Source organism: Mastigoproctus giganteus, chromosome 8 (assembly GCF_048544385.1).
Source record: "Mastigoproctus giganteus isolate SK-2022 chromosome 8, ASM4854438v1, whole genome shotgun sequence".
Classification (NCBI taxonomy): domain Eukaryota; kingdom Metazoa; phylum Arthropoda; class Arachnida; order Uropygi; family Thelyphonidae; genus Mastigoproctus; species Mastigoproctus giganteus.
Window position 1 is genome coordinate 163,671,968 of NC_143582.1, and position 16,415 is coordinate 163,688,382.

At 39.4% G+C, this 16,415-nt stretch overlaps 1 protein-coding gene across 8 annotated transcripts in view; it reads right to left on the reverse strand.

Annotated features, from left to right (window-relative positions):
* LOC150081977 (fat-like cadherin-related tumor suppressor homolog) overlaps positions 1 to 16,415 on the reverse strand; it is a 1,021,521-nt gene that overhangs the window by 86,508 nt on the left and 918,598 nt on the right. For all 8 annotated transcript variants that reach the window (XR_016547261.1, XR_016547260.1, XM_090379029.1 and 5 more), the window contains one exon: positions 7,135 to 8,171. Coding sequence is in view for 6 of the 8 variants with exons in the window: in XM_090379029.1 (XP_090235155.1) it covers positions 7,135 to 8,171 (1,037 nt within the window). In the remaining 2 variants the exon portion in view is untranslated. The remainder of the gene's footprint in view (positions 1 to 7,134; positions 8,172 to 16,415) is intronic.

The following is a 16,415-nucleotide window of genomic DNA, read 5'->3' on the forward strand; positions in this document are numbered from 1 at the left end:
TTTATCAAAATCTTGTTGAAATTAAAAGTTAAAAATAAGGTACCTGGAGTGATGAGATCTAGCCAATTAGGGAGGCAGCAAAGGATGTAAGCAATCCCTTAGCCATAATAAGGAGAGAGTATTTTTGGATTCAGAGGAGGTCCCTGTGGACTGGAGATGTTCAAATGTATTAACAATTAACAAAGGGGAATCAAAGGGTAACATAAGTAATTAGAGGACTGTTAGCTTAACTTCCCATCCAGGGAAAATAATGGAGTCACTGGTTAAAGAAATAATGTAGGACCATCTAGGCAGGAGTGCAGTTATACTTTAGTCACAGCATGGGTTTCTTAAGGGGGAGATCTTGTCTGACCAATGGGATTGGATACTATGACACAGTTGGCAAAGGAACTGGATGCAAAAAATAATTTTGATATACTTGGATTTCAGGAAAGCTTTTGATACTGTCGCACATAAGACTGCTGTACAAATTGGAGCAGTGTGGCATTAAGGGAAAGTTACTGCTATGGATAAAGGGATAGTTGAGTGGGAGAAGACAGACAGTGGTTATCAATGGACATTGATCTTTGTGGACTAATGTTAGTAGCGGAGTCCCATAGGGTTTGGTGCTGGGCTCATTGTTGTATTCTGTATTTATTAATGATATTGATGAGGGTATATCATGCTTCATGCCTAAGTTTGTAGATGACACAAAGGTTGACAGGGTGGTTAATGACAGTAATGAAAGTGTGTTGCTGCACAAGATCTAGAAAAATTAGGCTGATGGGCTGAGAAATGGCAATTGAAGTTTAACATTGACAAATGTAATCCCACAATAACAGATCAACTCTGTGGTACTACACTCAGGGTAGTGGAAAATTAAGAGGACCTCAGGGTTAATTATGCAGTCTGATACAAAGTTCTTTCTGTGGCAGTGCAGACAGGCTGCCAGGACAGCCTCGTGGTTTTGTCAATGATATGCAAGAATTCTGCTAGCAGGGATAAGGAGGTGGTTATCCCATTTTATAAAGCAATGGTAAGGCCATATCTTGAGAATTGCATAAGGTCTAGAGGCCTCAGACCTGTATGCATTCTCAGCAGCTCTACATCCTTTTACAATGAATGTAGAGCTGCTGAAACAGGTACAAAAAAGGGTGAGATTGGTGACAGGTAGAAAGGGATTTTCTTATCAAGAAAGGCTTCAGTTCTGCAAATTGCAACATCTAGAGACTAGGCACTTGGAAGTGACCTAATTGAGGTGTTTAAGGCTTTGAATGGCTTGAGCAAACTCAATGCTAATGGAATTCTTTCTCTTGCTCGGATTATGCACGAGAGGGAATAAATTCAAACTGAGGAAGGTTGGTTGCAGAATTTTTTTGCAGAAGTTTGTTTTTAGCCAATTGATGGTCGATTGTTTAACAAGCTTCCATTTGTTGTTGTGGAAGTGGATAGTTTGAATAAATTCAACAAATTGCTAAAAAACTATTGGAGGAGACAGATAGGTGAAATGGTGGTTTTTATTTTTTTTTTTTTTTTGGCTAATGCTGTATAACCATGCATCATTTGCCACTATTAATACTAAATCACTAAAGTAGAAAATCATACTTATTCCAAATTCTTAAGAACTAAAATAGCTACAAAAAGTATTCTATGTTTTTTATGGTGAGCTGCCTAATACAAAAACAGAAAGAACTATATAAATCTATGCTGTCACAAAATAGGTTTTCAATCAAATACTGAATGGCATTTCAGTGCAATAGCACATGGTAAAGGTGTATGTGAGTGGGGAGGGACTGTAAGAAGATTAGCTGCTCATGCAGACTTTCAGAACCCTTAATTCTGAAGAAATTGCAAATTTGGAAAAGATTAAATTGAGTAAAGAATTCAGATATGCTATACTTAAGACCACATAAATGAAGAACTGAAATTTAAGGATAGTTCACTCAAGTTTGTGCTGTATCAGAATTCAAAAGCTCCCACCTTTATTCCTATTGGTAAAACTAAAATTGAAACTAAAATATATTCCAGTGAGTAAAGCTGAATAGAGCATCTCAAACTATGAAAAAAAAAAAAAAAAAAAAAAAAGTTACTCTTGCTCTTTCATGAAATAACTGGCTATACTACCTCTTTTCATGATCGTAAATGTGACCAGGTTTTATTGTGAGAAAAGATGAATTTGATGAAGCCATAACTATAATTTTTTTTTATATATCTACACGGTCCATCTTCATCACTCACATAGCCCAGTGGTCTTCAAATAATAGCCCAGTGGTCTTCAAACTTTCAATATCTACGGAACCCTTGTCTCTAAATATTATTTCTGTGGAATCCTACTCAGTTAATGTGTTTTTAGGTACTTAAATGACTTAATTTTTAGAATCATAATATTAGCATTAGTAGAGGCATTTGATGCAAGAAAGCAAGCTTATGCAGCATCAGCCAAAAAAAAATAAATAAAAAATAACCACTTCCACTTTACCCCTCTGTTCGTTCGAAATACCTGTCCAGCTGAGCCTTAAACTTATTTAGGCTATCAACTTCCACGACAAGGGATGGAAGTCTGTTCCACCTACCAACCACCCGCTGGCTAAAGGCAAATTTCCGCACATCTATCCTACATCTGTCTTTCCTCAATTTGAACTTATGCCCTCTCAGGTGATTATTCTGAGCAAGAGGAAGAATCCCATCAGCATTGAGCATGCTCAAACCATTCAAGGCTTTGTACACCTCTGTCAGATCTCCTCGCTGGTGCCTAGTCTCCAGACACTGTAATTCGCAAAACTTAAGCCTTTCTTCGTAAGAGCACCCCTTTGTTCCATTCACTAATCTTGTTGCTCTTCTCTGTACTCGTTCCAGCAGCTCTACATCCTTCTTGAAATGAGGCCTCCAGGCCTGTATGCAGTACTCTAGGTGCGGCCTGACCATTGCCTTATACAAGGGAATAATCACCTCCTTATCCCTGCTAGAAAAATTCCTATATATCATTGACAATACACCATGAGCTAGTCTTGCAGCCCATCTGCACTGCTCAGAGAACTTCATATCTGCCTGCACAACCACCCCCAGGTCCCTTTCATTCTCTACCACTGTCAGTGTAGTACCACAGAGTTGATACGTTGCTCTGGGGTTGCTGTTTCCCATATGTAGTACTTTACATTTGTCAATGTTAAACTTCATTTGCCACCTCTCAGCCCATCAGCCCATATGTACTTCACTAAAACATTAATTATTATCATAATGGTCAGGAAAAGAGGTAGAAAGGGTGGTGTAAAGGGTCTGTATGGCGACAACAGCTGAGCCTACATAAAAGTCAACTAGAAACAATAGTATAAAAATTAAGCCTTCAATAAATTTATTCAATATAATAATAATTGACAATACAGAATACAAAATCAATAAATAATGATTATATGCTCTACCGGAAACTAAATTTTTTATTAACATCTAAAATTAGTAATTGGTCTTTGTTCACAACAATTTACTCAAATTAATGGCTTGGATGTGCTTGCATTTGTTTTGCAAAGATCGTCAAAATTTGGAGTTATTGAGGTTATTTGCAAATGCATTTCTGGCTCAGCATCTAATTTGTTTCTGTACTTGGTTTTTGAGCCTGTATATGTGGAAAAGGATCTTTTGCAAAGATAAGCTGTAACGAAAGGCAAAAGAATTTCTATTCCTCGTTTAAAAATTTCCGGCTATTCCTTGTACACTCGAAGACAAAAATCAAGTAGCTCTTGTTCTTCATACTTTGCTTTTAAGGTCATATCAGTTGATAAATCGATCAGTTGTTCTCTCTCTCTCCTACAGTGGTACACCAGTTTCTTCAGATTCATGAAATGGATTTTGAACCCAGTTATTTGACTGTTTTTGGACTGGAAAATATTCTCAGAACGTTTCATGAAGGTCAGGGAATAACCACCGCATATCCCGGAGCAATATGGCCTTAGTTGCTAATGCTCCTAAAAACCAAATAACAACAACAACAAACAACGTTTCATGAAGCTGTGATAAGTTTTTTTTTTTTTTTTTTTTGATTTGGTAGTTGTTGGCGCATCGGCTTCTGTGGCCATATTGCACCTCCCAAGGTTTTTGCAGTACTTTGATCCAAGCCCGAGGCGGGAATTGAACCCGCGACCTTTGGGTTGCCGGGCAGATACTTTACCCACTCGGCTAGCCCGGTCGGCCCTGTGATAAGTGTTGCACAATGTATTTTTGTACAGTCTTATCAAGACTGATTTTGTTGAATGCTAAAAAACCATTTAGCTTTTCAAAACATTGCATGTATCTTTTTTGTATATACTTTCCTCCAAAGATCCATCTTCAAAATCATTGCTTTGATTTTGTTGTTAACTCTAAAGATATGTACTTTTGTTCCTTGTAATGGAAAATTCACTTTATTCAAAAGAGCAAATATATTGGCAAGATATGCCATAATTTGCATCCAAATTTCATCCTTCAAGTTGGATGCAAAGTCATGATTTTGTTGAGACAAAAAAATTCTTACCTCAATTCATAAACTTAAAACTTCTCTTGATTTAATAAAATTAATTATTTTAACTACATTGTTGAGTACTTTTTTAACTGATCTGGCATTTGTTTCACAGCTAAAGCAGGGCGATGAAGGCAGCAATGTGAATGCTGAATATGAGGAGCTTTGACTTTTATTTGTGATATAGCACCTTTATTTGCTCCATCAGTACAAATGTGAAAACACAAATTCCATTCTTTTTTTTTTTTTTTCATGTATGTGTCAATAATTTCAAAAATATTTTTCCCTGTTGACCTGTCTGGAAGAGGTTTACAAATGAGAATATCCTCTTGAACAGCTGAATCAAAAATATAACATACAAGTATGTATAAGGGTGGTCTAGGTAACAAAAGCCCAGTTAATTTTTAGGCTGCAAAAATTATGAATCAGCAATTAAGGATATAGTGCAGCATTGTCACCTAAAGAAACTGATGGAAAATCAAAGCATGGATTTGTTAAGGGGATCTAGACTAACCAATCTAGCAAGGTATTATGATGCAGTCACAAAGGAAATGGATACAAGAAATCACTTCTAACATAAATGATATGGATTTCAGAAAGGCTTTTGATACAGTCTAGTTGTTGTTGTTATGTAGGTTTCACAACACAATGGAACTATGGCCAAACTGTGTCTGTCAGAGACAGTCCAGTTAATGCACGAAACCTTTTGATACAAAGTTTTGTGCATTAACTGCAAAAGAGCTGACTGGCTACTACAACAGATAAAGGACGGTTAACAGGAAGAATATTAGTTATAAGTGGAAGTTCTGAAGTTCTCTTTGCACAACAGTATTACAGTTCAATATCGAAATTTTCTGATGATATTAGGGTGGGCATGGTTGTTAATAGAATAAAACAAAGTCTGTTACTATAATGAAAGTTAGATTATACCATCTGTTCTAAATAATGCAGTTAAACTTTAAGCTTTAATGCTAGTAAATTTGGTTCAACTAGGTTAAAGTATCAATTGGTGAGCATTACACTCATCATGGCACATTATCAACAACATATAGGAATTTTTTCAGAAGAGGAAAATTAGTAATTATCCTGTTGTACAAAGCAATGGTTAGAACATATTTTGAATACTCCATTTAGTTCCAGAAACTTCATTTCAGGAAAGATAATAAACTTATGTGAAAGGGTACAAAGGAGGGAGGAACAAGACCAGTTGTAGGCAAAAAGGAATATTCTTTCAGATGGACATTCAAGTTGTGCAGGCTATAGAGTCTAGGACACCACATAGGGATGACTGGAGTGTTTAAGTCTTAATAGGGTTAAACAAATTTAATGTTGGAGGTACATTTACGCTCCTTAAGACAACAAAGGGGCATAGTTACAAATAGACTACTTCTATTAATAAAAGAAGTTGTCAGCTTTCAGAAAAAAACTACCATTAAGCCTTGAAGAATATGAGAGCTTATGGAGATTAAACCCGATAGCAAAGGTGTCACCAACTGTTAGAATAACATTGGCACCTGGAAAATCCAAAATTTTCTGTTTTACTTATGAAAAATATTTTTGGTTTTTCTGAATTTTGCTGTCATATAACAACAATTCTAGATAATTTATATTAATGGACTGTAATAATTATTTTAAATATAATGTTTGTTTTTTTGCATTTAAAAATTACATTTAAAATGTTTTTTTACATTTAAAAACGTTTTGTCCTTGATGAGGTAATGCACATCTTTTGTACGTCTTGGAAGAAGGGAGAGAAAATGTGAGTTTGTGAAATGTAAACATGCAACTGTTACTTAGTTCCATTTTCAAGTTCATAAAACCATTAAGTGTGAAAATTTTCAAACTAACACAGGTTAGCATATTAATATTTTGAAATAAATAAATATATAGATAAACAGTAATAATAATTGAGATGGGGGCTCATTTTGTATAATAATTAAACAAAATGAATAGTATACCCTTTTGTAGCAGTAGTGGCACCCATCTGACAAAGAAACATTTGTTTGCATTATGATGAAACCAAAAATGGCAATAAGTAGAAGACAAAAATAACACAGATGTGGTACCCAAACTGTCAGATGCTTTTACACATATAATTCTGAGTGCATAATAACTTATTCTAATCGTGTTTGGTCACTTCAAAAAGAACTTAAGTAGGGCTGTATACAGTTAGGAAGGCAGAGAGAGCAACAGCCACTAATCTTGAACTGGAAATTAATTGACAATAGATATTTTGTTGAAAGTCCGTCAGATCTGAAGCTACTGCCGTCAAGTTGAGGAAATGGGATATACTAAAGAGAAGCAGATAAAATATAAAGTTAGGGAGATTTTATTTTTTTCTGACAAATGCTACATAAACTTTGTCTCTATGAACCATTCTGACATTTAATTCTAATACTAATAAAAATTATCAACATCAACTAAGATCTGTTTACTAAATGCACTAACTTCATAAGAAATGGGCAGGATAGTGGATAACTGGTCTAATTCATCAACACAAAACATTCTAGCAATTGCTATGTAAAAAAAAAAACAGAACATGCCATACGTTTGCAGAGATATATATTTAAAACAAACTAAAGAATGGATCATAACTGAGCAAATTAGAGATGAAAAGAAATGATTCTGCTTCTGTTAAACACAAAAGAGGCATGACTGAAACTTACCATTTTGAATTTTTTCTTCATAGATTTTCTCTTTTGAATCTGAATCCCAGCTTGCTTTAAGCAGAGAGTCTGTATCAGAATTGGAGGGTGGAGGTGGAGTCAGGGTTGGTCTCATACTTATTGCATGAGGCTTATTCAAATTTTGAAGAAAGTCTGTGTTATAGCGTGACACTGCTTCTAAATCATCTGCTGCACTACCATAGCTTCGCACAGTATCAAATTTATTAAAAGCATTTAGAGATTCTTGAGTACTAGGGGTGTATGACTCAGGACGTGGTGGAAGAGGAGGAGTAGTGGTAGAAACTTCAAGGTTGCTAATTTTACTAATTCTTTTCATATTGTCCTTTTCCAATATAATGTTTTTTAACATCATTTCATCTCCTATTTGAGGTGGTGGACGGTGACGCCTACGTCGTTTATGTCGAAAATGCCACCATCCTACAAGAGCTGCTGATAGTAACAAAATAAAGAAAATAACAACTATGATGCCAACAATTTCTTCAGTAGTAGTGTTCCATGTTGTTGAAGTAATTGAATTTGTAAACACAGTTTCAGTGCAAAGTGGTCCTGTAACATTTGGGGGACACTGGCAATAAAAAGATCCCTGAACATTAAAACAAGTAGCACCATTAGCACATGGATTTCCTTGGCACTCATTCACATCATATTGGCAAAGGTCTCCATAGAAACCATGGCATTTGCATACAGGACCAAATGATCCTTCCTTACATACACCACCATTTCGACAGGGATTTGGATTACAATATCGACCATAATCACACCTTTTCCCACTAAGACCAGTAGGGCATTCACAGTGAAAGTCATTAGTAAGGTTACTACAAATTCCGCCATTCAGACAAGGAGCAGATGCACAGGGGTTTGTGTCAAGATCACAGCGTGGTCCCTTAAAACGAGGCATACAAGTGCAAGTAAAGGTATTACCAGCTGACTGACATGTTCCACCATTAGCACAAGGTTGAATTCCACAAATTCCAGGATCGTGTAGTGTACCGCACTGGAAATCAACATTGACTAATCTAAAGGGCAAAGAAAGAAAATGTTAACACACACACACACACACATATATATATATATATATATATATATAAAAATATCACATATAATGCTAATAAGTTAAAAATTGTGGAAATAAAGTGAAGATAAAAATAGACTGAATATGTCAAATGCACCAAAGCATGCAAAATAGCAGCAAAGGACGCAGATGTATATACAGGGTGTCTCAAAAATATTGGCGCAAACATTTAGGGGAGGTAGGTAACACCTAAAGGAATGTGAATCGCATAGGAACCCATAACCGGAAAGCAGAAATGACACAAGACAGTAATTAGTGGCAAACATTTATTTGACGTAATATTAACTATGGAGTATGAGATGGATGCATTTCATGATGTTACAACAGATGCTTGAAGGTTCCACCATGAGAGACGATGCATGCCTGACGCCAATGCAGCATGGATTGGTGGACACGGTTGAATACACCTAGAGTTTCTTTGAGAGTAGCAGCAGCGCAGACGAGTCTCGCCACGAGATCCATTTCCGTCTCCACAGGTGATTCATACATGACAGATTTGAGGCCCCCCCCCACAGAAAGAAATCAAGGCTCAATAAATCAGGTGAGCGTGGGGCCAGGCAACGGCTCCACCACGGCCAATCCATCGCCGCCTGTTCAAATGGTCACGAACACACCTTCCATAATGGGCAGGCGCCCTGTCATGTTGAAACCAAATGTTGCGTCTCACATTTGCTGGAACATCGTCAAATAACCCTGGTAGAACAAGAAAGATCCAATATTTAGCAGAGTTCATGTGGGATGGTAACAGGTATGGGCCAACTAAGCAGTCACCGACCATACCTGCCCACACATTTATTGCGAAGTGATGTTGTGCCGCATGGGGGTGCACACCGTGTGGGTTGTCGTGAGCCACCACATGAGCATTGTGCTGAATGAATAAGCCTTCCCGAGTGAAATAAGCCTCATCCGTGACCAAAACATAGACTGGAAAATTCAAGTCTTGAACACTTTCTTGGAGAAACCACTGCGCAAAAGCCACACGTGCAGGATGATCTTGGGGGAGCAGTAACTGAACAGTGGAGATGAAAGGGGGTGTAAGGAATCGTTGTGCCAGACTCGCTGTACACTGCAACGAGACACTCCTGAGGCAGAGGCAATGGCACGTGTGCTGGTAGTAGGATTATTCTGGACGGCATTCAACACACTTTCTTCCATGGCGGGAGTTCGCATCAAACGTGGTCTGCCCGCACTACTCCTGTTACCTCTAAATGACCCATAATCCCACAAATTTTGATGCACATGTGCAAACAAATGGTTGTTGTTGTTGTTGTTGTTTGGTTTTTAGGAGCATTAGCAACTAAGGCCATATTGCTCCAGGATATGCGGTGGTCATTCCTTAACCTTTCCGCATCCTCCGTATTTGGTGGTAACGGGCTCGAACCCCGGTCTAATCAAGAAGCGTGTGCTACGCACTGCTGCTCCTTCCCACCTGGCTACGGAGGCGCCAAACAAATGGTGGTCCGGTACATGTCTGTCTGGGAAGCGTTCTCCATAAACTCGTTGAGCAGCTCGTCCCATTGCCCTCTGCTAATCCATACACTAGGTGCATGTCTGCCAGCTCACAGTTTGTATATCGATGCATGCTCTTCGTGCGGCGACTACTGCTTGAATGAGTAAACCAGAATTTTCCCTTTCGCGAACTGATGAACAGCACCGTGTACCGACTTACGGTGATGTTTCTGGTTATGGGTTCCTATGTGATTCACATTCCTTTAGATGTTACCTACCTCCCCCTAAACGTTTGTACCAATATTTTTGAGACACCCAATATATGCATATTATAATGAATATAAATATGTAAGTATGAGTTACATGGGAAGCCAAAAGTCAAAAATAAAAAAAATAGCCGAAACATAAAAGAAATATTTTAAAGGAAGTGACCTGTAAAATAAATAAATAATTAAATTGACCTGTAAAATAAAATAACAGTAGCTGGTTTTCATTACAATATGCACACGCACACATGTAAACTTTAAATATACACACACATGCATCCACAAAACCAGACTCCTTGCTGCATCCTTAAAACTCAAAAATTGGTTAGCATTAGCATTAGTAGAGGCATTTGATGCAAGAAAGCAAGCTTATGCAGCATCAGCCAAAAAAAAAAAAAAAAAAAACCCACTTCCACTTCACCCCTCTGTTCGTTCAAAATACCTGTCCAGCTGAGCCTTAAACTTATTTAGGCTATCAACCTCCACCACAAGGGATGGCAGTCTGTTCCACCAACCAACCACCCGCTGGCTAAAGGCAAATTTCCGCACGTCTATCCTACATCTGTCTTTCCTCAATTTGAATTTATGCCCTCTCAGGTGATTTTTCTGAGCTAGAGGAAGAATCCCATCAGCATTGAGCATGCTTAAACCATTCAAGGCTTTATACACCTCTATCAGATCACCTCGCTGGTGCCTAGTCTCCAGACACTGTAATTTGCAAAACTTAAGCCTTTCTTCGAAAGAGCACCCCTTTGTTCCATTCACTAATCTTGTTGCCCTTCTCTGTACTCGTTCCAGCAGCTCTACATCCTTCTTGAAATGAGGCCTCCAGACCTGTATACAGTACTCTAGGTGTGGCCTTATACAATGGAATAATCACCTCCTTATCCCTGCTGGAAAAATTCCTGTATATCATTGACAATACTCCATGAGCTACTCTTGCCGCCCGTCTGCACTGCTCAGAGAACTTCATATCTGCCTGCACAATCACCCCCAAGTCCCTTTCATTCTCTACCACTGTCAGTGTAGTACCACAGAGTTGATACATTGCTCTGGGGTTGCTGTTTCCCATGTGTAGTACTTTACATTTGTCAATGTTAAACTTCATTTGCCACCTCTCAGCCCATCTGCTCAACCTTTCCGGATCCTGTTGCAGCAGCATAATGTCAGTAGTGTCCTTGACAACCCGGCCAACCTTTGTATCATCTGCAAACTTGGACATTAAGCTTGATATACCATCATCAATATCATTTATAAATACAGAAAACAATAATGGACCCAACACTGAGCCCTGAGGGACTCCACTAATAACATTAGTCCACGATGAGCAGTGTCCATTGATTACCACTCTCTGTCTTCTCCCCCTCAACCACCCCTTTATCCATAGCAGCAATTTGCCTCCAATGTCACACTGCTCCAATTTGTGTAGCAGTCTTCCATGTGCAACAGTATCAAAAGCCTTTCTAAGATCCAAGTATATAATATCAAAGTTATTCCCTGCATCCAGTTCTTTTGTGACTGCATCATAGTATCCAATCAAGTTGGTCAGGCAAGACTTCCCCTTAACAAAACCATGCTGTGTATGAGCTATAACTGAAGTCTTGTCTAAATGATCCTGCAGTGCTTCTTTAACCAGTACCTCCATTAATTTTCCTGGAACAGAAGTTAAGCTCACAGGTCTATAATTACTTGTGTCAGCCTTTGATCCTCCTTTGTGAATCGGGGTCACATTTGCACATTTCCAGTCTATGGGTACCTCCCCTGAGTCCAAGGAAGCTCTCATAATTATGGCTAAGGGTTTGCTTACTTCCTTTGCTGCTTCTTTAATATAACTGGATAGATCCCATCCACCCCGGGTGCCTTTCTTGTGTTTATCTTCAACAGTTTCTCCTCCATTTTACTCCCAGTTATTTCAAGATTCTGTAGCTTACTGCTAGAGTTGAATACACCTCTGGCATTCCCCTTGCTGAATAACTCCTCATGTGTGAATGTCAATGCAAAATATTCATTTAGTTTGTTAGCTACCTGAGCAGGATCATCAACAGTTGACCCATCAATATCAAGTGGACCAATCTGATTCATCCCCTTCCTTCTAGAGTTTACATAAGTAAAGAACTCTTTGCTGTTTTTCTTTGCATCCCTTGCCAAGGATTTCTCGTAATCTGCCTTCGCCTGCCTAACCTCCTTTGTAACTTGGTTGCATATCAACTTGTATCTATCATAGGCTTCTGTGTCATGTGTTAGTTTGCAAGTATCCCATGCATTTTTCTTCTCTGCCATATGCCTCATTAGTTCATCTGACATCCATTTTGGCCTAAACCTTGAACAATATTTCTTAGTTGGTATGTAAAGCCTAGTAGCTTCCAAGATAAGTTCTTTGAATGCTTCCCATTTTGAATTTGCTGTTGGTAACATCATCAGTTGGTCCCACTGTATAGAATTTAAATACTGTCTCAGTCCATCGTAGTCGCCTTTACGGAAGCAATAACCCTTCCCTTTACCCCTAATGGTAGTTACCTCTTTGAGTAAATCCCACTTCAGCACACTGTGATCACTGCCACCTAGTGGTTCATTTATCTGCAGATTCTTAATGCATGAAGAATCACTGCTGATAATCAAATCAAGAGTATTACTCCCTCTAGTTGCCTCCCAAACATGCTGATGTAGAAAACAATCATCCAATAAATCCACAAAAGCCCTGCTAGTGTGTGAGTAACCAGCCCCCAAATTCCAGTCAATATCTGGGAAATTAAAATCTCCCATTATAAGACTCTCTGATTTACTGGCCCACTCTATTTCCCTGTACAGTTCCTTATTATACTCATCAGAGTCATTAGGCCTATAGCACACTCCTACTCTCAATTTTGATCTCCCAATGCTTATGTCACACCAAAGTGACTCAAAACTGCACTGTCCAGCGATGTCGACTGGCTTCACTTCCTTGATTTTTATGTGTTTCTTAACTAATAGCATAACCCCTCCCCCCTTCCTATCCTGTCTATCCTTTCTGTAGACGTTGTACTCCCCAAATTGCAGTTCTGCATCCCTTATATCTGTGTGACACCACGTCTCTGATATCCCAACAATATCTGTCTTTGATGTTTTGAGCAATACCTCAAATTCATCAAATTTATTTACTAAAATCCTAGCATTGGTGTACACGCAAGTATACCTGCACCTGTTTCTATTCTTAGCTACCCTAACACAACCCATGTGTTTACTTGTACCGCAATGGCTCCCAGCAGGCTCTGAAATACCATGCATCTTGTTTTTCAGGCTTCTGCTCATTCTAATAGAAGCAGTGCAAGAATCTCTTTCACCTCTGCCAGTGGCTACTGTCAATCTATTGGTCTTTGTCTCCCCCCAAGCTAGCAGTTTTCCGACCCACCTAACACTGCCTCGATAAAAAAAAGTAAAGTGCAGCCATTATCAACCCACTGCAGGGTGGAAGCCTCCTCAACAATTCATGCTGAGGGAAATGGACCATAATCTGCCACGCTGATCCAGTGCGGGTTGGCAGATCGACCGTATTCAGCAGTCAGGGGCTTGAACCCCGGTCTACTCAAAGAGCGTGTGCTACTGCACTCCCGCTCCTGCCCACTCGGCTACGGAGGCCCACACTATTCTTGCACCCTTTCTATTTAAGTGTATCCCATCCCTGTAGAAGCAATCTCTCCTGTTAACAAGTACAGTCCAGGCTGAAAAAAATTCTACCCCTTGAGCCTTGCACAATCTTTCCAGGGCCGAATTGATCGACAAGGCTCTCATCATATACTCCCTCCTATCGTGTCTGGGCAGAATTGCAGACACTTTCAAATTCAACCCTAATTCTCGGCTTTTGTTCAACAGTGACCTGTACTTGTTAAAAAAATTCCACTGGCACTTGGAAAACACATGCTGAATTCAGTCAGGCCTCCGTAGCCGAGTGGTCAGGAGCGGGAGTGCAGTGGCACACGTTCTTTGAGTAGACCGGGGTTCAAGCCCTGACTGCTAAATACGGTCGATCTGCCAACCCGCACTGGACCAGCATGGCAAATTATGGTCCATTTCCCTCGGCATGAATTGTTGAGGAGGTTTCCATCCTGCAGTGGGTTGATAATGGCTGCAATTTATTTATTTTATTTTATTTATACAGTGGTATCATGATACCAGTACTTCTCTCTACCTAGCAGGGAGCATTTAACAGGGGCACTATGGGAAAATCACCTTGGACAGTTGCTCAAAATTTGGGAACGTGTTGTAACAGCAATTAGAAATCAAGGCCACACACAAAACATTATGACCACCCCTGTCTCCATGAGTGGGAGCAGGTACGAGCTGGACCTAGGAGTGACATCACTGACTAGGACTAGAACAGCATATATAATGACAGTACAGGTAGTAACCTTTCAGTTCATCAGTATGAAGCCCATGTAATGGGGAAAGGAAAGGACCTGATGGGGAATGATTTGCAGCACTCACTGGGGAGATGGGGTCAGCATCTCAGCAACTGTAGGCATTGTTGTTTCAAAGGCTGCCATAGTGAAGGTGTGGTAGGAATGGTCCAAAGAGAGCCACACACGTTGCACATGTTGGCCCTCTATCCCACGATCAGATCAGACCCTTATTACACAATGGTCTGATCTGATTTGTCCTTCTTCTTAGCATTTATATATCTGAAGAATTCCTTATCCCCACTCTTTTCCAGCAATTTCTCATAATCTGCCTTTGCCAGCTTAACCTTTTCTGTGGTGCTATTACAGGCTTCAGTACTTTTTATTTCTCTAACTTTTCTTTGCCACCTTTTTCTGCTCAAGTAATCTGGCAACTTCATTATTCATCCAACTTGGAATGTTCCTTGTGGAATATTTTTTCAATGGTATATATGCATTCAAGGCTTCTGTGATGAATGTTTTAAAGGTGTACCATAATTCAATTGTATTCGCTTTCTGTGAGATATCTACCCAGTTAATAGAGGCCATGTAGCACCTTAAGCTGTCATAATTTCCTTTCCTGAAATTATAACCCATTCCTTTGCCTTTAACTACTGCTACCTCTCCCTTCATCATCCACAATACAACTCCATGATACTTTCTGCTACTGGTCCCTGTACTGTCAGCCAGCCCAATCATGTCATCTGGTTCATGGGTGATGATCAGGTCTAGAATATTCTTTTCCCTAGTACTTTCCCTGACATGTTGTTACAAATAAGAATCATCTAGTTGATTTAAAAATTTTGTCCCTCATGCCGTGTTTCCTTCCCATTTGCTCCAATCAATTAGAGGCAAATTAAATTTACCCATAATAAGACATTCATGCTTACTTGCCCATTCCAATGCATGTAGAGGCTCTCATCATAATATTCACAATCACCTGGCCTGTGATTACTCCCACTTTCATTATACCTTTGCTTCCAACTATCTCACACCATACAAATTCTATACTATCATGCAAAACATCTGAAAGCTTTCAGATGTTTTGTATGATAAAGGGAAAGCTTTCATTGCACTCAGGATGCTTTTGATAAGAAGCATGACCCACCACCCCTTCTGTCTGTCCTATCTGTCCTAAATACATTGCACATATCATACTGAAACTCATCATCCCCTATTTCCGTGTAGCGCCACGTTTCCGTAAGCCCTATTATGTCAGCATTACTTGTCCTAACCAGCCATTCGAATTCACTCATTTTATTGACAACATTCTGACGTTACTGTATAAACAATTAAGACTGAGTGTTCTTGTATAGTTAACTACACTGACACACCCCTTGAAGTTAGCATTAGCATTAGCATTAGTAGAGGCATATGATGCAAGAAAGCAAGCTTATTCAGCATCAGCCAAAAAAAAAAAGAAAAAACAACCACTACTCCCATTTCACCCCTCAATTCGTTCGAAATACCTGTCCAGCTGAGCCTTAAATTTGTTTAGGCTATCAACTTCAACAACAAGCGATGGAAGTCTATTCCACAAACCAACTGCCCGCTGGCTAAAGGCGAATTTCCGCACATCTATCCGACATCCGTCCTTCCTCAATTTGAATTTATGCCCTCTCAGGTGATTATTCTGAGCAAGAGGAAGAATTCCATCGGCATTCAGCATGCTCAAGCCATTCAAAGCCTTGTACACCTCTATCAGATCACCTCGGCGATGCCTAGTCTCCAGGCTCTGTAATTTGCAAAACTTAAGCCTTTCTTCGTAAGAGCAACCCTTTGTTCCATTCACTAATCTTGTTGCCCTTCTCTGTACTCGTTCCAGCAGCTCTACATCCTTCTTGAAATGAGGCCTCCAGACCTGTATACAGTACTCAAGGTGTGGCCTGACCAATGCCTTATACAAGGGAATAATCACATCCCTGTCCCTGCTAGAAAAATTCCTGTATATCATTGACAAGACACCATGAGCTACTCTTGCAGCTCGTCTGCACTGCTCAGAGAACTTCATATCTGCCTGCACAATTACCCCCAGGTCCTTTTCATTCTCTACCACTGTCA